The sequence below is a fragment of the Mustela erminea genome, chromosome 7 (genome assembly GCF_009829155.1).
Source record: "Mustela erminea isolate mMusErm1 chromosome 7, mMusErm1.Pri, whole genome shotgun sequence".
NCBI lineage: Eukaryota > Metazoa > Chordata > Mammalia > Carnivora > Mustelidae > Mustela > Mustela erminea.
In genome coordinates this window covers 4,533,868-4,559,544 of record NC_045620.1, presented here as the reverse complement: position 1 = coordinate 4,559,544, position 25,677 = coordinate 4,533,868, and the positions used below count along the sequence as shown (strand labels likewise).

Sequence of the window (25,677 nt, the reverse complement as noted above, 5' to 3'; positions counted from 1 at the left end):
AATTTCACAAAACAATCCCTGTGGAAGATAAATTCCAAACACATACTGTTACACCGTCAAGAGAAAGAGCAGACACAGCAAATGAGAATTTACATCCCTAGGATTAAAAATATTAGAAAAATCTAAAATAGATTATCAAATAATTATGCATAGAATGAGTAGGACTTAAAACATAGATATCAAAATGAAAGAAAAAGAAAAATGAGTGGGAAGAAAGGGCGCATTTGAAAAAGCCACGTAGAAATGAAAAAGAGAGACAATTTAATTAAAAATTCAGTAGCTGGCTTAAATAGCAGTTTAGACACAGCTCAAGAGAGAGTTAGTGAGCTGGAAGACTGATTTGACAAATCACCCAGGACACTGCACAGAGGAAAAAGGAACTGAAAAATATGAGGACGGCAGTGAAGGCACGAAGAACGGAAGGCTAACGTCTGAGGAAAGTCCAGTGAGAATTCTCAAAGCAGGATTAATGAAAATAGGAAAAGGCAATATTCAAACAGATAATGGCTAACAATTTTCCAGAATGGGGAAAAATGCATATTTAATTTGAAGAAGTACAAACCCTGAATGAGGGATTAATAACAAATCCAGCCTTGGGTGCACTGCAGAATACCCATGGCAAAGAAAAGCATCAAAAAACCCTCAAAAAAAAAAAACCAAAAAAGCAGAGAAAGATTACAAATTAAATCCCGGATCTCTTCCTTAAAAGATGTTAGAGGTGTATTACTTATAACCAATAGGTGTGGGGTCTTGAGTCAAAAGACCTAGTTCTGCAATCCCACCTGCTTCTTAACCAGGTATGGGACTCTGGGTAGACATCCCGCCTCTCTGATTCTCAGTTCCCTCCCCGGAAAAATGGACACCTGCCTCAGATGACAGCTGCCTGTAGAAAAAAGGACATCACATAGTCAGATAAAGTTACACAGCATCTGAAACACCAGAACTTTGAAAAGATCAGCTGCTGTTATGATTAAGTCGCTGAGCACATTATATTACTAATACTGCTGATGTTTCTGTTTCTAGGCTTCAGAAAGGCAACCACAGCCACTACAAACTATGTGTGGTGTGGGTGGGGTAGGTAGGTTCTAGAAAGAGAAACAACAGAGGGTGAAGCCTCTATTAAACTTGGCCTGAAATCGAGCTTGACTCCTAAGCCATGCACATTTGTGGCAAACTCTACAGCACAGCCAAGGCTAAGAGAACTGAGCTGAGATTTGGGAGACTACCTGTCACAGGACAGAGTTAATGATGGCACCTCATTTAAGAGCTACTGAAACACGGGCACATGGGTGACTCAGTCCATTAAGCATCCGCCTTCCGCTCAGGTCGTGACCCTGGTGTCCCTGGAGGAAGCCTCACACTGGGCTCCCGGCTCAGCAAGGAGGCTGCTTCTCCCTCTCCCTGTGCCCCTCCCCCAAATAGTTTTCTCTCTTAAGTAAATAAAATCTTAAAAAAAAAAAAAAAGTATCGAAATAAAACAAAGAAAGAAACACTCTTTGGAGGCATGTAACAGAATCCAGAGACTGTACAGTGCATCATAGTCACAATATTCAGGTTTTAATCCAAAATTACTCAATAAACAAAGAAAGCTAAAAAAGAGATGAAAATCACAGAATGACTCTGAAGGGACCCAAATGCTAGAAACACAGACAAGGATGTAAAAGCAACGCTTAGAAAGCACTCATGCGGGCACCTGTGTGGCTCAGTGGTTAAGTATCTGACTTTGGCTCAGGTCATGATCCTGGGGTCCTGGGATTGAGCCCCACGTCAGGTTCCCTGCTTGGCAGGAAGCCTGCTTCTCCCTCTGCCTCTGTCTGCCGCTCCCCCTGCTCCTGCTCTCTCTCTGCCAAATGAATAAATAAAATCTTTAAAAAAAAAAAAAAAAAGAAAGAAAAGAAAAAAGAAAGTGCTCATGGACACGAAGGAAGTACACCTGGCATGACATGCTACCTACTAAAACACCCGAATAAAAACTCGGAAGCTCAAACAATATCTGCGGTTTAGAAATTCAAGGGGCAGACTTAACTGAGTAATCAAACAGCAAATTTCCCGAATTTGGTGATAGAAACAAGTGTACCTTATCAAGGATCTTAGCAAACCTCCAGAAGAAACACGTGCAGAAAACCACACCTAGACACACCCAAGCCAAACTGCCCGTGACCTTGCAAACAGCAGACAAAAGCAACCACTGCGCACGGAGAAGGATTTGAAGGCCCGGAGCGAGGGAGCGTCGCACCAGGAACAGCCAACGCAGAACACAGGAGGCCTCCCCTGGGAAGGACTGCAGGGAAACTGGCAATCGAGGACGAGACAGCCAGTGAGACACCCTCGGGAAGAATGATGAAATAAAGACAATGCTGGATCACCATGAAGAGGAACAAAGAGTTTATCTGTCACACACCCTTTCAAGCGAGCCAGCCGACACAGACTCTGGGAAAAGAGGGGAGAAGTGCTCGCAGGCTAAGGACAAAGGATCCCACTTTGAAACTGGATCTTCCAAGGGACTCTCCAACACTGGAAATGGTAAATATGTGGGTAAATTTTTAAAAAACTGTATCTCCTCTTAATTTCTTCAAAAATAGGTCTGATAGTCTGGAGTGATGCAAAGCAAAAATGATCATTTTGTACTGCGGAATTTTTAGCATATGCAGATACACCACATAATGAAAACAATAACATAAAGCAGAAGGGTAATAAATGGAACTCTACAGTGGTCAGGTTTCACCGTTTTACATAAAGTGCTGCATTATTAACTCTAAGTAGATGGTTTCTGTCTCCACAGCTAGACGTGGGGACCCTTTAAAACCCTGGGACCGTGTCATATAATGCCTGGCACACAGCAGACACTTAATAAATATTGGCTTCTGTAGAAGTCAGTCTCCCGAGACTTTGATTACCAGGATTCAATTCAGGAGTCCAGCAGCCCCTGAGAAAGCAGAGAAAATCTAGTTTCCACAACAACGAACGTGAGACGTGGCGGCCAGCCACCCCCACAACCTGAGTTACAAAGCAACCAGGACATTCATTCACTCCTGCTTGCAAAAGTGAGAGATCTGAGTTTCAAAACGGAAGAAAGCAGGTCAAAAACTACCCTACAACAGGTAAATACAAGAAGGAGGGAAGGTAAGGAAGGAAGGAAGGAACTAGAGTATTCAGTATAAAATGCATGAGTTAATCAAAAATACCCAATCATCCTAACAATGAGTATAGTAGAAAGAAACGGGGGATTCCTAGTACATACGTAAGGACGGGCAGAGGGAGTGAGGATGTGTAAAGCCCATCCGAACCAGTAAGAGATCTCAGCTGCAGGGATTTCTGTTTTGTTTCATTTTAAGAACTGGAGCTATGGGGGCGCCTGGGGGGTTCAATGGGTTAAAAGCCTCTGCCTTCGGCTCAGGCCATGGTCCCAGGGTCCTGAGATCGAGACCCGCATCGGGCTCTCTGCTCAGCGGGGAGCCTGCTTCCCCCTCTCTCTCTGCCTGCTTCTCTGCCTACTTGTGATCTCCGTCTGTCAAATAAATAAATAAAATCTTAAAAAAAAAAAAAAAAAGAACTGGAGCTATGTATTTCCTCTTATACAGAACAAAGGCGCATGTTACGTAAATGTGGCCGGTCCTGGGGTCTGGGGGCAGTGTGCATGAATATGCTGCTGGTGGCTACTCAGAGCCAGAGAACTAGCCTCCCTAGCACCCCAAGTTGGTCCCACACTCTCTGACTGCAGCTCCGACCCCGTCCGTGCGGCTACCTGACTTCAGAGTACAGCTTGGGACATCATGTCCCCCCAATGTGGCTCAGGGAAGGTACATTAAGTATCACTAAGTCACAGAGTGGGCAAGTTCTTCCCACCCAATTCTCTAATGACATCAACAAAGTTGCCTTCAGGTGCTATTAAGTCAGTAAAACTGGCTCATCTTCCTTTTTCATACAGTACAGACCTCACACTGAAGCTTGGGCAGGCAGCTATGTCTATCTAGAATTTAAGGTTATTTTATTATCTTATGATATTTTGGTTACGTTTCATGTTGAGCAACTGATACAGGTTTTCCAAACCTGAAGTTTTCCAAAAAAGAAGTTATTGATACAAAGAAAAATATAGATGGTAAACAGATAAAGCAAAAACAGAAAAACTGAACTCAGAAATGCTGACTTCTGAAAAATAATGGATTAGTGTAGTCCAAGGAAAATATTTCCACTAATGACATCATATTCATGTGCAAATAATAATGACTTTTATTTCAAGTACTGAAAAAAAATTTTTTTTCTTTTTTTGGTATAGGTAAACTTTTTCTCTTGTGTGGATCAATATCCTGGCCCCTTTCAAAATTAGAAGATCCTACCTGAGGCTAAATTAATGAGATTATCATTGAGATTATTACTATTAACCTACAAATGATATATTAGATTTTTTAAAACTATTTCATGAAAGCACCAGAGTTTATTAAAATGTACCTGCAAGCAAGGATTGGCTCCCTTTTCCACAAAGTGAATGAAAGTAGCCAGCAGTATCTTCAATGTCACTTGTGAAGGCGTTGGACCAGGTACTGTGGTTAATAACCTCTTCCCATGATGTTTTAATGCTTTTTTCATTAAGTCTTCCAAGACAAACTAAATCAAGCAACAGCTGATAAACTACATAGTAACAGAGCAGGAGTTCTCAGCCCCGGCACAACTGACATACTCATTCTGGGGCGGAGGCTGTGCATCAAGAGATGTTCAGTGACAGTCCTGGCCTCATCTCGCTAGTTGCCAGGAGCTTCTTTTCCCACAGTTGTGACAATCAAAAACATCTCCAGACACTGCCATAAGTCCCCACTTGAGAACCACTGTAAAAGGGAAAGACTATCAGGAGTTACCACCTGAACAGCCCAGGTTAAATCGCTGGTCCCAGGAGGGGACGGGTCTGGGGTCAGCAGGAAAGATCTGGCCCACCTTTGCCTCTCTGAGCTCTCTCACTACTCCTTCTCCCCTCACCGCCCTCTCCTCCGGCCACGTGGCTCCTCGCTACTTCCCAAACACTCCAAGGGCCTTTGTACTGCAGGGTGATTCCCTCTGCCTGGAACTCTCCTCCCCAGAATGTCCTCCCTGACAACCTCTTCTCTCCTCTTCTTTTTTTTTTTTTTTTTTAAAGATTTTATTTATTTGTCAGAGAAAGAGCAAGCACAAGCAGGGGAGCAGCAGGCAGAGGGAAAAGCAGGCTGAGCAGGGAGCCTGATGCAGTACCCTGGTTTCGTGACCTGAGCCGAAGGCAGTTGCTTAACCAAGTGAGCCCCCCAGGTGTCCCCTCCTTCTCCTCTTTAAGATTTGCTCATTCGGGCGCCTGGGTGGCTCAGTGGGTTAAGCCGCTGCCTTCGGCTCAGGTCATGATCTCGGGGTCCTGGGATCGAGTCCCGCATCGGGCTCTCTGCTCAGCAGGGAGCCTGCTTCCTCCTCTCTCTCTGCCTGCCTCTCTGCCTACTTGTGTTCTCTGTCAAATAAATAAATAAAATCTTTAAAAAAAAAAAAAAAAAAGATTTGCTCATTCATCTGCTCCTAGTTTCCTTTTGAAATTAGCCTCCCACCTATACCCCACCCTGCCATGATCTCTTTTTCTATTTTTCCAGAGAAATTATCCCCTTATAACACATAAAGTGTTTACTTCCTATGTTTACTGTTTATCAGCTGGGTTCACTCCCCCATCCAACCCCCCCCCACCAAAAATTTTAACTCATTGATATGCCTGGCACACAGTAGGCACTCAGCTGAAGTTGCTGAACGACTAAATGAATGAATAATGAAGATCCGCCAAGCAAGCTTGCTGTGCCCGACAGTGGCAGCAGCACATAAAATGATTCCTGCTCTGATAAAGAATTTTCTAGAATTTACATTTCTAGCCACTGCTAAGAGGGCATGTTGTCTGGTGAACTGTTCACAGGAATAAGAACTGAGGTCTACATGGTGATATCATGAGCAGTCGATTATTCTCAGACCCAACAAGTCCAGGTCACCCACAAACATCAGGAATCTCAAGCTTTCAAGTTAGAAATGAAACATGAAGTAGCAGATAAATAATTCCTTGTTCAATTTTTTTCTCTGTTTTCTTATATTTAAATAAATAGTTGCCCACTCCATTCATGAAAGCTTAATGCAGAAAAGTGAAGTGTTCTTATCAAAACAGCTTCTAATAGTAACTTCAAGCCGTCTTGGCTCAATTTAAAATCTAAAAACCAAGACTGACCCCGACTGCCTTGATCTGCCACCTCTGCCGTGACGGACTTCTGAGCCATGGCCACTCTCTGGGATTCTGCCACACATCAGGTTCACTGGCAAGTTTACACAGGACATCACTGACCCTTTACCAAAAATGAGTAAAAATTTAAAGCTAACAAAGACCAGTAGGGGAATGGCTTGGAAGAACTGCTAGTTTGCTACATCCGGATGGGTGGCCTCTCCCATCATCTTATGCTCAGCACCCTGCCCCCATGCTGCCATGCCTCCACGTGCCACCATACCTCCCTGAACTGTATGGCCTGTATCCCAGAGGCTCTGCTACAATCCAGGCAGAGGCTGTGGCTACCACCTGCCCTGCGGAGGGACGGGCCAAGTTTAATAACCCAGCGAATCAGCTAAAAGATATGCAGCTTACCTCCACCATCCAACCAAAACCAAAGTGGTTCTGCAGCAGTAGCCCTGCGCCCATACAACCCAGAATGACAAGGTCCTGATCAATTAACAAAGAGTCACATAATCTAGAATCCTTTAACCTGAGGATAGGTAACTAAATAAAAATTTCAAAAAATAAAATAAAACCCTATTCCTTGATCTAAAGTTCCGCCAGAAAAACGTATTTCTAGAACCTACGACTCTGAGGAAAAAAAGGATTTATCCTCTTTTATGCTAACTCAAGGGTCATCTACTAAAAATAATGAACACTGCCAGTATATTCATCATTTAAAACAATCTGGGGCATGAGATAAATGAGATGAGGAGGCTCTAGCGGAAACACAATGGATCCTCGAGCACTCGCCTGTGCGTTGATGCTTTTCACAAGACACCAATCTGTCTTAAAACGGCTAAGCACGAATTAATGTTTCAAGTATAATTGGTAGGTGAATGTGCTTTACAGGTTCAAAGTACAGTACATATAATCTAAGAAAAACAAAGAAATGTTGCAGTCCATTTTACATTAAGAAAAAGATCAAATGATCTAGTACCAAAACAGAAAGCATGTTAACAGCAAACCCACCTCAAACATATTTTCCTCCCATTGTGGTTAACTTCAAGTGACAAAAGTAAACCATCATTCAATATTCGACAGAGTATTGGTGATTCAGAGACAAGAAAAACATGGTCCGGGACTCCAAAGCTCCCCAGGGAACAAAGATCGTCACATACATAACAACCCACAATACTCAGGTGGCAAGAGCCATAGGATACGGGTATAAACAAACCGGGGAAAAACCAGCTCTGTCTGGAAGAGGGAGGGGGAGACGGGAGATGCTTCCCTCCAACAATGATATTCGAGCTGGGCCTTGAACGGCAGGCAGGAATTCACCACAAAGGAAGAGAGAAAGAATCTGGGAAAGGGAAAAAGAACATTCCAGATGAAGAGAAGAGAAAAGCAGAGTAAAGTACACTGAGTGTCTGCTGCCTTTGAGCAGTTTGGGGAAGTCAGAGATTTCACACAAAGCCACCAACCCGACTGAAGAGTCACACTCGAATTGGCTTTAAGTGGAAAGGTGAGAAAAAATAAACACAATAAAACATACCCAATGAGCTACCGTTATTGGCCCAGACGTGAACAGAGGTAGAGATGAAGGCAGGACGTTAGAGCATGTCTATCCCAGCAAGCATTTTCATTAAGAATCCGTTCTCCAGGCATACCCAATATTTACGATTCCCCATTCAACATGTCATCCTGTCACTATAAGTCTATGTGAGATATGCCACCCTGGGCCAGCCCACTTATCCATACAATCCAATATTCTGTCTCTGACACAGCACTAGGGGACACTGGTGGGGCGAACATGATAGATGTGGCCCGCTCTGTCTATGTCCATCTCAAAACATCAGAATATTGGTTGGTGATGTCCAAGAAGGAGTTTAGCCTTATTTGCAAAATTCGTACTTTATAAAAACCCAGAAGGATGTATCAATATTGAACTCACATAATTAATAATTTCATAGAGCTGCTCATTAGCCACTCTTCAATGAAAAATTACTAACTCTTTCTAAGGCCTTACACGATTTGGGGGGGAACAACAGTAACCCATCCATTAGTGTGTTATTTCAAGTGGCTTCATTCCTCTTGCTAATGGGCTTGTAAGTATGAATGCAGATTCCTATATTGGGATTACTTCTAATAGCTAGACTAGACAAGCCTACCCAATCTAAAAGATAAAGAATGGTCTTGATTCTTCACTGGCTTTTGGGGGGAATCTGATCCCCGCACACTGCAGGTCCTTGTTGACTTAACTAAATTTCAACAGCAAGTTGCACAAGCTAACTTGCTCTATATAAATGTCATTCTCTAACAAGACCCATGCTGATTTATTAGCTCTTGTATGAGCAGATCCGTCCAATGCATAATGTTTTATATTGCAAATCTTTGAGGGCTACTGATGGTTATTACCAGCACTACGCAATGGGCTGGCTAAAAAGACCAACTTAATTCATGAGCAGCCGTCCTTTCTACACCATGCATACATGGAAATTCCTCTTTGATTTGTGGCTTTAATCATGGCTTCCAAAACCTGTCATTATTTACGACTCTGACTTTTACACTGACGGTCAACGGGAAACATTTACTCGGTTACCTGATAGGAAAGAACTCTGCAGCTCAAAGCGGTTCGTGTGCTCCATTTTGATATTACACATCTCAATTTTCTTGCCGACTCACCAGGTTGGGGACAGAGCTAGAGGAGATGGGAGTGACAGTGCTAGAGTCTACACAGTATTAACGAACGCAAAGATAATACTTAAATATGCAGTGACTTCTCCAGCCAGACTTGAGGCAGATCTGAAAGGGGAAAAAAGGCTGTAAAAGAAAACCAACAATCTTTGGGGTAAGTATATGTGCACATGGGTCTCCATTTTCCTACTGTTCAAAATATTTGAAACCATCAAGTGACAATGACCAACATAAAGTCCCTTCTTTATTGACCACCTTGCCCAAACTGCTAGGAGGGTTGCCCTCCTCCTTTATTTATTTTTTTAAATGATTTTATTTATTTATTGGAGAGACAGAGGTAGAGAGAGAGAGAGAACATGTGTGCGAGCAGGGGAGGAAGAGAGGGAGAGACTCTCAAGTCGACTCCACTCTGAGCGCAGAGCCTGACATGGGACTCGATCTCACAACACTGAGCTCTTGACAGCTGAAACCAAGAGTCAGAAGCTTAATCAACTGCACCACCCAGGCCCCCTGCCCTCCTCCTTCTGGAAAGCAGCAAACTCTTCCATGGGTGCATCCTGCTCCAACCCGGTCTCATACAATCCAACCCCCATTGCCTTCCGCCCTCTCTTTCTGCTGTCCTCTTTCCCTTTAGGGGGCACCTGGCTGGCTCAGTCGGGAGAACATGAGACTCTCTTGCAGTCAGGAGTTTCAGCCCCAGGTTGGATGCAGAGGTTACTTAAATTAATTAATTAAAAGCTTTAAAAAATAAAGTCAGTATGTCATCTTTCCCTTTTCACTAACTCCCTTCCCTCAGTCCATGGTTATGTTCTCCTCTGTAACTTGATTTTAAAAAATCAGTACCTTCCAGAAAATCAAAACATAACACTGTTCAGAAAAGTGTATAGATAACAATTGTCCCAACTGACAGATTTTCACAAACAAACACACGGTTGTAGCTAACATTCAGCTCAACAAAGAGAATTTTACCAGCATCTCCAAAAGCCCTTCAAGATCCCTTCTGCTCACTATCCTACCCCAAGGGTGACCTTCAAACAGCCTGGATGACACCAGCTTTGTTTGTTCTTCTACTTCATATAAACAGAATCACTCAGTATGTACCCTTTTGTGTCTGGCATCTTTCACTCATCATTACATTTGTGAAGTTGATCCACATTATTGGGTAGACTTGCAAATCATTCACCATTACAGCTGCACAGTTTTCCATTGTGTGAATGGAACCACAATTCATAATCCATTGTACTCACAATGCACATGTGGTTAGGCTCCAGTTTTCAACTACGAAGAATAGTGCTATTATTTCATGGGTGAAACAGATAAAGGGGATTAAGAATACAATTATTGTGAAAAGCAGTACGTAATGTATAGAATTGTTTAATCGTTTTATCATACAACTAAAACTAATATTACACTGTATGTTAATTATACTTCAATAAAAAATTTTAAAAATAGCAAATATAATAAATATAAATGCATATAATGTGATATATATGCAATATATACATATATACATATGTGTATATACATGTATCTATATCTATGTTGATATAGATATAGATATAGATAGCATTTGGAGACAAAAAAGATTAACTACAGAAGTACTAAGAGAATTTACCCTGAGCCCATAATACAATGTCTGGTAATAGTACACAGTCAATACATAATTATTACTTGATTTTTCCCCCTAACTACTCAATATGTCTGAAGTTTTCACCTATGGATAAAGTTAACAAGGCTCCAAGACCATAAAAGGCGCTCAAAGATTAAAGACAAACAAACAGGGGTGCCTGGGTGGGCTCAGTTGCTTGAGCATCTGCCTTCGGCTCAGTCATGAGGCCAGAGTCCTGAGATCAAGTCCCACATTGGGCTCCTTGCTCAGCAGGAGTCTGCCACTCCCCCTGCTTATGCTCTCTCATGCTCTCTCTGTCTCTCTAACAAATAAATAAATAAATAAAATTTTTTTAAAAATAAAAAATAGAAACAAACAAACAAACAAAAAAGAATGGTGCTATTACGACCATGGCTTTTTGAGAATAATACGTTCACATCTTGTTGGGCATATAACCATGAAGAGATTACTGAGCCATTCAAATCTTTTTTTTAAGGTTTCCAGAGTTAATAAATATAAATAATGCAAATGTGTTCTGGGCTCTTCTATCCAAGAAAAGCAACTGACCTCAATCCTTCCAGCTGCTTCTCCTTGAAAGGGTCTGCTTTCCTCTGCTGTGGGCTTGCATGAAGTGACCATTCCCAAAAGTATCCAATTACCAGCCAGTGCCCAGAATACAGGAGGTACTCAATAAACAAGCCCTGAGCTCATGGACTGTACGTGTACGCTCGTCCACGTAACTCCTAATGCCTTCCCAGCTAATCCTGGTCTGGCTTCTGCTCCTCGACTGCCACAGAAGAGCCCTCACAAAGCTCACTGAAGACCTCCTAACTACCAAAGCCTGGGGCCTGTCTTCAGGACTCATTCTCCCTGACCCTTCAGTGGCAAGTGGCAGGAACAATCACCCCAAACAAAACCTTGGCTTCTGGGGTCCCCTGGCTTCTTACCTCTGGGATGTTTGTTCTCCAAGCCTCACTACTAGAAGCTTCTGCTGCCGGGGGCACCAGCCTTCACCTCTTCTCCTGCAACACCCCCCGCCCCCGCCCCGTGCTGCTCTTATCCACTCCCCTGGCTTCGGCTTCCATCCACCACTAATGACTCCCTCCAGTCCTAACTCTGCTCCAGAGCCCTACAACGGGGCTTTTCGGCGGCCTCCTGGACTGTGCCCCCAGGATCTCCTAAACACGCCGCAAAAGCAACTGTCCAGATGGAAAGCATGACCTCCTTGCATACTGCCTGGCTTAGTCAGTGCGCACTTCTGCGTGTCTGTCACCTGCCGCTCAGCAGGCAAGACCCTGGTGGTCCAAGATGGGGAAGACCGGGTCTGGCGGACCAGAGCAGGTCTCTGGCCACGCCTGGCTTAAATGCTGCCACAGGGCTCGGGGAGGATGAGGAGAGGAACCTCGCCTAGCCTGGGTGGCGGGAAGCAGAAGTGCTGCCACAGGGTCTGTCTCTGAGCTGATCTTCCCTGCCGGAACTAGCTCTAGGCCCCACTTGCTGCTCTGCCGCCTTCCTCCTCCACTGAGACCCTTGCCTGGGTCCCTGGATCACAACACTTTTTCCATCCCTGGCTTGTTTCTCCACAGTCGGCCCTCTACAATGTAACTCAGCTCCAGTACTCCCCTGATTAGAATCCTCCAGTGGCACCCCATGGGCTCCCTGAACAAAAGGCAGACAAACCCCTTATCCTGTGAGGGGCTGAAGGCCACATGTGGTAGCCAGCCCCCACCCCCCACTGCTCTAACTTCTGTGTCCAGCGCTCACTGTGCTCCCAATGCACGGGTCCTGGACAACGAAGAGCCCCTCCATCCTCAGAGTCTGTGCCCCTTAATGTCTGCTGGGCCCAGAGGCTTTCTCCAGCTCCGTGGACAAACATCCCTATCTTGTCAAACCTTAGAGCACTTCTCAGAGCTCCAGAGAAGCCTTCTCTGGCCACCGGGTAGAACAGCAACTCCATCCCACCAACAGCCCTGCCGGGCCCTTCTGATCACACTCGCCCGTCCCACATCCTGCACCACACCCACCACTCCTGAACTAAGCTCACTCATTTGTGTTGGCTTCTTAATGGCTGTCTCTGCCACTGGACTGACAGCTCCGTGAGAGTCGAAATCAGATTTGTCTCATTCTCCTCTGCGTCCATAAGGCCCAGTGTGGTGCCTGGCACTTAGTAGGTCCTGAATAATTTGTTACTCATGTCCACCAACAGATGGAGAAAATGAACGGCAAGTCTGCCAAGGCACGGTGGCGGAGTACAAATTCTGCAGCCAGACTCCCTGGTTTGACTTTCACAAGCTGCGTTGTTCGGGGCAAGTTCCTTAGACTTTCTGTGCCCCTTGGGAGCCTTGCTTGGCCACAAATAAAAGTTAAAAATACCTGCTGCATAAGGTATTTGTAGTTAAATACTAGAAGCGCTCACAGCAGAGCTCAGCACATATCAGCCCTAACTAAACGGCAGTTCCTGTACCACTGCCTGGGTTACCTAAAACCTAAGTCCCAGCAACACATCGACGGACTCTACCACCTCTCGGGGGAAGTCTAAACCCCACGATGGGAAGACAGGTGCTTACTCTTCACGGGTGGGCCCCCCATCTACCTGCACGCTCTCTCCCACTCCTTGGCCCTGCATACCCCTTGCCCCCAAGTCCCCAACCTTCTCATCACATAACCACTTCTGCACTCGTGGGACCTCTCCCTGGCATGCCCCTCGCCTTCCTTGGCCTGACCCAACTCGAAGGCCACCTCCCCTCCTAACCTTGGTAGCCGCGTGGCTCTGTCTTGCCGCTCCGCCTGCTGGAGCCCCAAGCGGGCTGCCTTCTGCACCACCTCTAGCATGCACCTCCCCACCAGGCAGGAGCATCCTGGGATGGAGCCCAGGGCTTCTTCAGCCCCCTGGCCTCGGCACCTCCTGCAGGCCAGCCCCGGGAAGGGACTGGAGAGACACCTGTTACCAGATGAACGACTTTCCAAACATGGAAAGCAACCACTTGCCCTCATCTTAATTTTTTCCCATCAGGGTTTGAATTAAGTGTATTGAGTGTCAAAACCACTTTCTTTTATTACCTAGGTTTTGTTGCAAATTTTCTGTTTAAAAGATCTTACTTTGGGGCACCTGGGTGGCTCAGTCAGTTAAGCGACTGCCTTCAGCTCAGGTCGGTCCTGGGATGGAGCCCCACATCAGGCTCCCTGCTCAGTGGGGAATCCGCTTCTCCCTCTCCCTCTGCCCCAAGCCCGGCTGTGCGTGGTCATTTTCTCTCTCTCAAATAAATAAAATCTTTAAAGAATCATAAGTAGATAAATAAATACCTTATTTATTTGTCGGGCGCCTGGCTGGCTCAGTCAATAGAGCAGGCAACTCAATCTCAGGGTCATGAGTTCAAGCCCCACATTGGGCGTGGAGCCTACCTAAGATAATTAATTAATTAATTAACTAATTAAAAATAAAAATAAAATAAAAAGATCTTAATTTGTGATGTAGAAAGCCATCTAAAACCCTCTTTTTAAACAAAGACAATTTCAGGGAATCTCTGATGTTCATCTGTTTTGTGTCATAGGAAATAGAAAACACAGAGCAACAAAAGTAAAATACATTAAAATAATCGGAGAGGGGAAGCAAAGTTGCTTCTGCGTCCACCACTCTGACTCTTTTCATTCCTTGCCACCTCACCCTGCTGGGAGGACAGAGATACATGTTTTCATCCCCAACATACTACAGGATAAATGAGACACAAACCTTGACCAATATGTCAAGGGTTACGTAACAAAACAGAGGTGATGCTAGCAAAAAGCTCAGCCCTTCAAACTGAACAGGAAAGACAGCCTACAAGGTTGGCTCAGCTAATAGACAAACTTAGAGGCTCTGACAGACTGAAGTCAAGTTTGATTTAGAACAGGGGTTGGCTAACTATGGCCCATGGACCAAATCCAGCCTACTGCCTGTGCTTGTAAATAAAGTTTTATTAGAAAACAGCCATACCCATTCATTTATATATGTCTGTGGGTGCTTCCAGGCTACACCAGCAGACCGGACTGGCTGCATCAGCCCTTCTAGCCCACGAAGCGATGCGAAGCGGCGAGGGGGAGAATATGCCCATCTCTGATTTAGAGAATAATGCAATATCAGGATTTTTTTTCCATTTCCCAAGTATTAGCATACTCAAGTTCCTGTTCCTAGTCAAGCTAGTTCACTTCAGCGGGGGAGAGAGATTGTTGTTGTTGTTTTTAATTGACAATCTTCGATTCAAGTTTATCTTAACAGTTCAGAGAATAAGCCCAATGGTTTGGTTTGGGGCTCAAATTAATATAGCTTCTCCACTTTGGGGGCACACAGCCTGGCTGTGGTCCATGAACAGAACATTTTTAGAAACTTGGAACAAAGCAGGCAGGTGAAATGGAATGCTTTCTGCTCAAAGGGTGTCTTTCATCCCAGCTTAACCGTATACCCTGCCCCTTCCAGCTCAAGGTCCGAAGAGTCTGTATTCCTCCATCCCAGCTAATCCTATTTTCTATGGAAGTTCAGATATCACTGGCTGGCAGCTACGCTTTCTTCTCAACAGAAGTATGCCCTCTTCCGACTTCTTTCATAGATACCTCTTAAAAACGAAACATTCGAAAACGATTTATTCCCTAAATGCTAACATATTCTACCCGTCTGTCTTCGGAAGCTAGATGCACCCTCCAGTAATGCTACAGGGGCTTCGGAACTGGGATCCAGCTCTTCAACTCTCTGTACAGATGCTGGATCACATATGAAACTTTTACCTCCTTTCTCAAACACTCCGTACTACGGAAATTTCCAAGCACATGCAAAAATAGAGAGAACGGTATTGCAAATCCCCATGTCCCCAACAGCCAGCCTCAGTAAGTCTCAATATTCTGCCTTTCCCCCCATTCATCCTTCTTCCCAACTTTGTGCTTGTTTATTGTTCGTTGCAAAATCTGAAAGCAGATCTCCCTCGTCAAATCACTTCACCCATAAATGCTTGTTTGTTCCTGTTAGATGAGGCCCCTCCCCTTTGAACAAAGCTGTTACCACCGTCACATCTGACAAAGTTCCTAAGAATTATTATTTTTTTTAATTTCCTAAGACTTTTTAACATTTAACTTAACATCTACTACCCAGGCCAACCTCAATTTCCCCCACTGTTGCCATCCCGTCTTATTAAGCTGGTTTGTTCAGCTAAGAGCCCAAGTATGACCACAGAGTATTTTGGTGATCGGTCATTTAGGTGTCTTCTCATCCACGACACATCACCCTCATTCTTGTTTTCAACTACCACCAGCATATGCTTAGATGCTAACTGGCCAAGCAAACCTCACCAAGGGCAGCATCTCTTCAGGCCGCACCTGCTATAAGCAAATGCATAGCCCCCATAAGCACAGATTCACACAGCTCTACTTTCCAGCGCAATCGCCACGGGAACCAAGACGCCAGGCTACCCCACACACTTTCTGCTCTCAAGAGAAGGAATTCAGCAATCTAATTCTCGAAAATTAAATCTTTTCTGTGCTGCGATGGCCTGAAGACTCTGAATGGTTTAAAAAAAAAAAAAAAAAAAACAAGGCATACATTCATTAAGGCTTTTTTTTTAAGTCAGCCAAATTTAATCAAGAATCACAAAGTAAATCAGACAAGCCTTGTAATCCATTATTGTTACGAGTAACAACATTAATTAAACACCTAGCTCAAACAGGACATTGGGTTATAAAAAGGATGACCTGTGTCCCTGCCCAAAGCGACTTACAGCCGAAATGAAGCAGTTATCACATCACTTACACAAAACACCCACGGAAGACGAGACCTAAAACCACCCAAACTGACATCCACACCTCCACCAATAGGTTAAGAATATTGGTGAGGCTGATCTGGGTGGCAGACAAGAAAACAAGAGTCAAAAGAAAGAGTGTGACTGCTAGTTCTATCATTTCTGAGCCACACTAGGTAAGTTACTGAACCTCTCTGATTCTCAGTTTTATCATTTGTAAAATGGGAATAACCTCACCTACCTCATGGAGCAGCCATAAACACTCAATCAGAAAATCCTACATGAAAGCCCACACTAGTAATGATGATGAAAATAATAAACTCAATTAACTCTAAGATTCTTTATGCCAGGCACTAAGCTAAAATGTTGTATGTGTACTATCTCATCTAATCCTATCAGTTTTATGAGGCATCTCTTATTCTTATGTAACTTTCCAGATGAAGAAACTGAACAGAATGAGTGGGGGATTGATCTGCTTGTCTAATAAGACACAGCTAAAGGCAGGAAGTGGGTCACAGGACCTCAGGGTTCTTGCTATTGATCATGGCATAATAATGCCTCCCAAATGCCACCACAATAAGGAGTAAAGGTGGGACCCAAGGAGTCTGGCAGGGGGTGGGGAGAAGGCCCTCCTACTATAGCTATTAAATCAATTATATTGTAAGTCATTATTTGTATTACATTGTAAAGTAGAGCACCTCGTAGCTCCCACCCCTGCTCAAACAGGAAGCCCCACAAGACTCCCAAAGATGCAATCCCAAGGCATGGGTATAGTCAGAGCCATAATGGTGGTTTCCTTCCTTGTTGGGGCAAGTCTTCAGCTGTCTGCTACAGAGTATTTAAGGCCTTCTCTATTATGAGAAGATACCCAGTAGTTGGGTATCAAACACCCAATACTTGTTCAAACAAGGCCAAAGTAAAATCAATTATTTTTACCTATAGAGTCTCTTACTCTCTTTTAGTACATACATATAAAAAAGACTGAAGAAAGCTAGCCACCAGGAAAAAGCTCCAATTGCCATGACAGTTTGAGAAGCCCAACCAAGCCAAGTAGAAAAGGTATTTGGACAAGAACTGAGGTCCTGGCCAACAGTCCCATCAGAACTCCTGTGCATGAAGCCATCTTGGACCTTCTCACCTTCCCAGAGTTCAAATGCGAACACATGAAGCTTCTCTATCACCCAGGCAACCCATAGAATTGTTAGCAATAAAATACTGTTTGTTTGGGGGCACCTCAATGGCTCAGTCGGTTAAGCGTCTGACTCTTGATTCTGGCTCAGGTCATGATCTCAGGGTCGTGAGATCGAGCCCTCCTCAGACTCCCGACTCCCTGCTCTCTGCCAGTCTGCTCGAGATTCTCTCTCTTCCTTTCCCTCTGCCCCTCTTCCCACTCATCCTCTCTCTCTAAATAAATGAATAAAATCTTTAAAAAATAATAAATAATATGGGACGCCTGGGTGGCTCAGTTGGTTGGACGACTGCCTTCGGCTCAGGTCATGATCCCGGAGTCCCGGGATCGAGTCCCGCATCGGGCTCCCAGCTCCACGGGGAGTCTGCTTCTCTCTCTGACCTTCTCCTCGCTCATGCTCTCTCTCACTGTCTCTCTCTCAAATAAATAAATAAAATCTTTAAAAAAATAAAAATAAAAAAATAATAATAATAAATAATAATAACAAAATGCTGTTGGTTTAAGCCACTAAGTTTTGGGGTAATGTGTTAAATAAATAAAATAGCCAGCAATCTGCCTTTCCCACCAGGCCAAATACCCAATCTATGCATAGAAGTTCACTGATGTTTACCAATGGAAATGCTACATTCCTTTCATTCAAGGATGTCCATTGGCTGAAACACTTACCTCTGTAAACCCAGGATCATACAGGACCTGGCTCAACAGGGTTACATAAATATGAATAATGATCACATTGATAACAACAGCAATGGCAGCTAATGTTTACCAAGTGTTTACGTACAGAGGGCCTCACACTCAACCTTTCATTCACTTCACCTTCACTAAAACCTTTGAGGTGGAACACTATTGTGCCCCTTTTGCAGATGAGGCCACCAAGGCCCAAAGTGGTGCAGTGACTGATCCAAGATCACATGGCCAGTGAAGAGCTACACAGGACCTCCTTGACCTTCTGGCCACCTGGCTAACCACTGGCTTTACTACCCCTTCAACTGCCATCCTACTTTAATAATGTTGCTTCCTTCTAAAGGAGACCGTGCCTACAAAGAGTTTAAAACTGTGCCTGACGCGCGGCAAGTTTTCGATAAACATCAGCTCTTCTGATGAGGAACCTGCAGACGGGGAAGGAAAGAAGAGAGCAAGCCTTGATCAAGGTAGCTGTTTTGATGGTTGTACAGGCCTCCTTCACAAGCAAGCACCCCAGGGTTTGGTCATTTTCTGTGAACAAGTCTGCTCTCTGCCTGACCGTGAACCCCTAGAAAGCTGCCCCTGTTTCTGGTTCCTCTTTGTAGGTCTAGGGCGCTGTACGTGACCTGGCCCAGAATAAGTAGGTGCTCAAGAAACGAATGGAAAGGAAATGCTTCATTTACCACAAATGCGAATTTGCATTTACGGGATGACACCTCCCTGAGCCAGCAGTCCTTAAAGTGACCCCAAAGAAAAAGAGAGGGCAGGAAGGGACACGTGAAGGAGAACCACCCAAGGAATGCCGGCCCCAAAGGGCTCCTTGGGATGAGAGATGGAGCTGGGCTTGTGGCCAGAACACGTGAGGAGTCCACAAGGAGGGCCGGACCTCCCAAACTCCAAAACCCCCCTCACTCTGAAAAGTCCCACAGAAAACGTGGAGACCCCAGGTCAAAGTCCCCCCAACCCCGCGGGGGCCGTGCCTCTTCCTGCCCTGTATCACCAGGACTCGGGAGGAGCCCTCCTGCCCCTCCCCGGCCACCGCGGGAGCAGGAGGAGGAAGAAAAAGAAAGTGACCGGAAGTCAGAAGTTTCCTAACAACGACCAAAATCCTCCCCCGGGAGGGGAGGGCTCCTCGTCCTTGGCCCGCCCCGCCCAGTGAGGAGGGACTGCCACAAGTGCATCCAGGCAGTTGGGGGCCCCGCTCTTCTGTCCCAGCAAGGAGGGCCTGGCCTGTAGCTCCCCCCCGGGCGTCCCGTGCACCCCGAATTCTGTGAGAGCTTCCCAGGGAGGGGCAGGGGCACCCCAACTGTTACTTACAATCATCTAAGTCATCATGCAAGTCCACAAAGTACAGAGGGATTTCTGAAAACCAAGAAACACACAGGAGTTACACGCAAGGAGAGGACTGCGGCAGGCGGGCTCAGGGGCGGGCGGGGGTCCCCAGGCCTTGAGGAGTGGTCTCGGCTGGGGGGGGGGGGCGGGGAAGGGTCCGCCTCTGCGCCCAGGGAACCAACCCCACTCACCCGCCATCTTGGGATGGGCCAGGAGGCGGGGTCCGCGCGGGAGGGCGGGGCCGGTGGGTGTGAGGCGGGGCCTCAGGCTCCGAATCCCGCCCCCTGGGCCGGCCCCTCCCCGCCAGCCTCGCGGCGCGGGCCGGGCCCCGCCCTCGCGGCGAAGGTGGCTGCCGAGGTGGGCGGGGAGGTCAGGTGACCCGGCCGGCGTCCCAAGATGGCGGCGGTATCGGCGCCCGAGAGGCCGAGGCACCGTCCCGGCTGCTGAGGCGGGCCCCGCGCAGCTGGCAGCGGACGGGCCGGGCCGAAGGCTGGCGAGCGGACGGCCGCCGCCTCTGCGCGCTCCGCGGCCGGGGCTGAGCCGTGCGGCGGCGGCGCCGGGGGATGCTCGAGCTGGGCCCGGCCTCTCCCTCAACTTAGGGCGGCGGCGGGCCCGCGACCCTGGCTCCCGGGCCATGGCGCTGAGGGAGCTCAAAGTGTGCTTGCTGGGGGTGAGTGGCGGTGGGTCGGCCGCGGGGGGGGGCCGCGGGGGGCCGGGGGGGCCGGGGACCCAAGCGTGCCCAAGTCCTCTGCGCCCCTTCCCCCAGCCTCGGTGCAGGACCTGACCCGGGACCCTCCCTCCGGCCCCGGGGCCATCCTGCCCACCTTTCCGCCCCCTCCTGAGGGTCTTGCTGGCCGGAGGGACCCTTCCCCCGCCCCCTTACTGGTGTCCAGGGACTCTTCCCGCCCCCAGCGCGTAAAGCGCCTTCCCTGCCTCTCCACCGCATCTAGGTTGAGAGGAGTTCCTCGTTTCCTCCTAAGGTACTGGTTAGAAGTTGGCCGAGTCTTCCACAGTAAAACCAGTGGCAGGCCTTAAGGTTTCACAAGCAGAGTTGGTCTCCGTTCTCGTTTGTTTGGAGTTTCGAACTTGTGGGATACCCGTGATACCTCTCGTAGAGTTACTTTCTCGGGGGGACGTTCACATCAGGAAGCCCCCCCAAAAGTAGCTGGAAGCTGCTGCTTCCTGTCTTGTCCGGGAAACTTGGCTTCTTCAGATCATGCCTTCTCAAGCTGATGCTCTTTTGCCCGAGTTGCTGCTTTAAAGACTGAAAAAGCTTCCAATAACTAGTCTTCCCCGTGCCCAAATAGGGCGGGGCCGTGATTTGTCAGGGATTACTCAGAAATAATTCAAGAGTTCATAGTTTACTTACACATATTAAAAAGCCAGTGTGTCACTTTTCACACTAAGCCGAAACTTTGGGTTTTTTCAAAGGGTTCATGTTCTTAAAAACTGCAAACCCCCCGTCCTGTAGTACATTATGAAATCTAATTACTCCCACCGAATGTTTACGAAAACCTTCTTTGGGTCCCTTCACTTCTAAAAATTAGCCTAGGAGATGATTTTTCTAAAATCCCGAGTTTCAGGCCCAAAGTCGTTTTCTTTGTCTGCATCCAGGTAAACTTAATTTGTATTCACCCGTCTCGTTCTTTTTCAGGATACAGGCGTAGGTAAATCGAGTATCGTGTGGCGGTTCGTGGAGGACAGTTTTGATCCAAACATCAACCCGACAATAGGGTAAGAGATTAAGTTTATTGAACGTATATCTAAAGATGTATTGGAAGTCCTTCCAGATTAAAAGGTTTGTTATGGGGGCGCCTGGGTGGCTCAGTGGGTTAAGCCGCTGCCTTCCGCTCAGGTCGTGATCCCAGGGTCCTGGGATCGAGCCCCGCATCAGGCTCTCTGCTCAGCAGGGGGCCTGCCTCTCTGCCTGCTTGTGACCTCTCTCTCTTTCTCTCCATCAAATAAATAAATAAAATATATATATTTTAAATGTTTTTTAAAAAAAAGGTTTGTTATGGGAGTGGGGAGGCGTCGCCATTTTACATTCCAGTGCATTCACAGATGGTGGTTTCCATCATCTCTGGAACAACTTGAAAGCGTTCACTGAGGATTGGTTGTGTCTTAGGAAAGTTATTTTTTGTTGTGTGAGGGGGAAACCTGAAAATATGAATGAAAGTTTTACTTAGTAGAGCATATTTCAGTCTATAAATATGAACAGCAACGACATCTTGAAATAAAGCAGAAGAAACAAGTCCTGATACTCTTCTTTCAGGCGTTCAGCTAAAAGGTAGTTAGATGGTTTTGGTTCCTCCTGAAAAGTAGGAGGTATCCGTCACACTGGGAGGGCTGGCAAATGCAGATGTGGACGCCCAGGACAGGGCTGTGGGCCCCATCACTGCTGCTGCCTGTCTGAACCCTTCTCATACATTCCTGCACGAGTAGTAATAATGAATTAATACATTAATGTTGAAATTGACACTTTTTCTGGGTTCTAGGGATAAATGAAATTGGTTATAGGTTTTTGACTATGGGAAAGTTTCTCGGGGGGCACCTGGGTGGCTCAGTGGGTTAAGCCTCTGCCTTCGGCTCAGGTCATGATTCCAGGGTCCTGGGATCAAGCCCTACATCGGGCTCTCTGCTCAGCAGGGAGCCTGCTTCCTCCTCTCTCTCTCTCTCTCTCTGCCTGCCTCTCTCCCTACTTGTGATCTCTCTCTTTCTGTGTCAAATAAATAAATAAAATCTTTAAAAAAAAAAGAAAGAAAGAAAGTTTTTCAGGGTTTTTAAATATTGTAATATTAACACTTGCTCTGTGAGAAGTTGTGTTTTATAGGTTTCAGTACTGTGTTAGGCTTGGAAAATTAAATAGCTGCTGTGCTGTTGTTACTGCACACCCCTCATCAAACGGTTTCTTCTGTTGAAAGAAAAATCCAGTTCTGCCCAGTAGTTTACAGCATACACATTCGAAGCCATGGGGATGAAACCACCATTAACTTTCTGAAATTGAAATGCCTTTCGATAGCCTTCAAGAAAGAACTGGGTATGTGCACATGGTTAATCCATGACCTCATGTGTCTCAGGCCCTGCCTACTGCCACCTGCTTGGGAAAGAAAAGTGACAGGAAGCGATAGCAAGTAGTGCTGGTGACTCAGTGAATGACACCTTTCACACCAGGTCAGAGCTGCAAACAGCTCAGAAGGACAGAAACACCACCTTGGTTAAAAGTGCTCCCCGAGAGACAGCCAGAGGACAGGGAGGAGTATGGCTCTGGCAGCAGCGACAGTGACAGCCCACAGCCCTATCCGGGGTGTCCACAAACCTATTGCCAGCCCTCCCAGTCTGATAGACGCTGCAGTTCCTCACCTGGAGTCCCTCCCTCTTCACCAGGGGGTCTTGGCTCACAGTTCACAGGAAAGAGGAAGATGAGGCTTTCCCCAGTTTCCTTCCACTTTTCCTTGTTTCTTTTTTCTCAGCCTCAGCGGGTATGTTCCTCCTGTGTGACCACGTCCTCACACACCTGAGCTTTGAAGGGCCCTCCTCAACAGTTCTTCCCCTGCCCTGCCTTCTTGTCACAGCCTGCACACTTGCTCCTCTTTTCCCTGCTCTACTAAGACAGTACCATTCCCCATGCCTGCCGCGCCAGTGGTGGCACTCTTGGAAGAGCAGTCACTCCTTCCTCAACTACTGCTCCCTCTTCAGCCCACTGTTGCCTCCATTCCATCCCCACCATTCTGCTAAAACCACCCTCCCTGTGTACCAGTTTCCATTTCACTGCCAAAGCCAAGGGCTTTATCTTCTTTCTTTATCCTTTGAGTGCCTTCTATATGCAGATCCTAGACTGGGTGCTGGTGATTTAGACCACGGGTCAGCAGACTCTGGACCTTTGGCCCACCTCCTATTTTAATAAATAAAACTTCATAAAATCATAGTCACACTCGTTTATTCACATATTGTCTCCACTTCTCTCCACCTACAATGGCAGAGTTGAATAGTTGTGATGAAGGCCCTATGGCCCAGAAAGCTGAAAATACATTCTGTTTCGCCCTTTTCAGAAAAAGTTGGCCAACCCCTAACTTAGATAAACTTGGTTCCTGCCCTCATGGACCTTACCTACAATGAGGAAAGAAAAACATTCTAAAACTAATGTACCGGAAATTATTTACTTGACCCTTTTCTGTGCTGCAAAGGAGAAGCATGAGTGCTCTAAGAACATGTAACAGGCTCCTGGCCAAGGCCTAAAGGAATGGCTGATGCCTAAGGGAGACAGTGGAAGTATAAAGCACTTGGAAGCCGTGACATTTAAATATTGAAAGATGAGTGGATTATATAGTCTATAATTTTAGCTGTGTTGGAAGGTGCATGGTAGTACCTCATTCTGGTTTTAATTTCCATGTCCAAAGATGGAGGGAGGGCAGATGTGCAGAGGGAGACTGGAGGGGCAGAATGGCTAAATTTCCATTGTCCAAAGAAAACTCCAATTTAAGTCCAAGCCAAATGACTCTAAGGGCCCATGCTTCCCTCCCCTCTGCCCAGTGTGACATATTTGGCCATTAGGGAAGACCATGAATATGGGAGGAGAACTTAGGACAGGAGAAGGAATGGACACCGAGTTCTGCAGGGGACAAGGTCCAAATCGTAGGTTGGAAATAAGGACCTGGCCCTAAGGAGAAAGGCTGGAGAAGTTGACTTGAGACTACATTGCACAGGTGAAGCTGAGTTGTGGGAGGGGATGAGAGCACAGCTGAGGAGGATGTGCAAGACGAGCTTTGTGGGAGGTCGGGGGGGCGGGGGGATGGCAGCAGGAGAGGACAGTAAGGGAGAATTCTCACAGAGGAAGAGAACTAGAGAAGACAAGAGTTTTGTCCCAACTCACCCTGTGGTGAATGATGTTGGAGCCTCGCCTGACCTCCAGGGCCTGGCCCCTGTTGATTCACCAGCCTCCTGGTCACCCCTCCAACATAATCCTTTTCTACTGCCTCATAGTTCTGCTGTCTGCTGTGCTACTCACTCCCTCACCACCAACAACTAGTTAACTTCTACTCTTGAAAAACTTTCGATTACAGTATTTTTCAAAGAGCAAAGATGTTTAATTTTGATAAAGTTCAATTTATCAATTTTTTTGTAGTTCATATTTTTTGTGTCCTCTACGTCCAAAATCACAGATTTCTCCTGTGCTTTCTTTTAGAATTTTAATAGCTTTATGTTTTAAATTTTACTTCATGACCTATTTCTGCTAGCTTTAGTTTACCGTGAGAGGGAATTCCGGGATCATTTTTTCAATGTGTCAATGTAGTCATTATAGCAACATTTGTTAAGTTAATTGTGCATTTATTAAATTACCTTGATGCCTTTGTCAAAAATAAACTGATAAGTATTGTGGGTTTATTTCCGTTCCATTGATCTGTTTGTGTCTCCTTGTGCTGGTATGATAAACAGTCCTGATTCTTGTAGATTTATAGAAAGTCTTGAAATCAGGCAATATGTAGCCTCCCATTGTATGTATATTTTTCAAATCTGTTTGGCTTTCTCAGTCCTTTGTATTTATTTAAATTTTAGAATCACAATGACCAATTTCTGAAAAAAAGCTGAAATTTTGATCGGGAATGTAGCAAATCTATTGATTAATTTGGGGAGAATTGGCAATATTGCATCTTATCCATAAACATGGTATATTTCTGTTCTAATTTAGTTCTGATTTCTGTCAACAAAGTTTTTCGGTTGTCCCTGTGCAGGCTTTTCACATATTTTGTTAAATTTATCCCAAAGTATTTCATGTTACTTTATGATTCATAGATGGAATTTTTTCATTTTAACTTTTAATTATTGCTAATATATAAAATAAATTTGATTTTTACATATTGGCCTTGTGACTTTCTAAATTCAGTTAGTTCAGGTACCTTTCTCATAGATTCCTTGGGATTTCCTTAGGTGTACGATCATGTCCTATGTAATAAAGAGTTTTACATCTTCCTTTCCAATGTATATGTCTTTTATTTCTTTTACTTGCCTGGTTATATTAGCTGGGACCTCCAGTACGTTGTTGAGAAATGGCAGGAGCAGATGTCCTTACTTTATTCCCTGTCTTTGAGTGGGAAGGATTAGGTCTTTTACTGAGGATTTTTCTAGGTGCCCACTATCAGGTTGAGAATATTCTCCTCTATCTCTAAATCAGTGAGATCTTTCAACAAGAATCGTGTTGAATTCTATAAGGTGGTTT

The 25,677-nt window shown here is 45.6% G+C and overlaps 2 protein-coding genes across 5 annotated transcripts in view; one reads left to right on the top strand and one right to left on the bottom strand.

Moving 5' to 3' along the window:
* LOC116594747 (serine/threonine-protein phosphatase 4 regulatory subunit 1-like) overlaps positions 1–19,732 on the bottom strand; it is an 80,754-nt gene extending 61,022 nt beyond the window's left edge. For 3 of the 4 annotated variants that reach the window (XR_004287394.1, XR_004287395.1, XM_032350223.1), the window contains exons 1-2: positions 19,655–19,732; positions 19,449–19,493 (exon numbers count right to left, since the gene is read on the bottom strand). Coding sequence is in view for 2 of the 4 variants with exons in the window: in XM_032350223.1 (XP_032206114.1) it covers positions 19,449–19,493; positions 19,655–19,661 (52 nt within the window). In the remaining 2 variants the exon portion in view is untranslated. The remainder of the gene's footprint in view (positions 1–19,448; positions 19,494–19,654) is intronic. The other variant, XM_032350221.1, reaches the window with a different exon arrangement.
* A 67-nt stretch (positions 19,733–19,799) lies between these two features.
* Positions 19,800–25,677, top strand: part of RAB22A (RAB22A, member RAS oncogene family) — a 54,011-nt gene continuing 48,133 nt past the window's right edge. The window contains exons 1-2 of the mRNA XM_032350225.1: positions 19,800–20,133; positions 21,118–21,197. Coding sequence (XP_032206116.1) covers positions 20,098–20,133; positions 21,118–21,197 — 116 coding nt within the window. The 5' untranslated portion in view covers positions 19,800–20,097. The remainder of the gene's footprint in view (positions 20,134–21,117; positions 21,198–25,677) is intronic.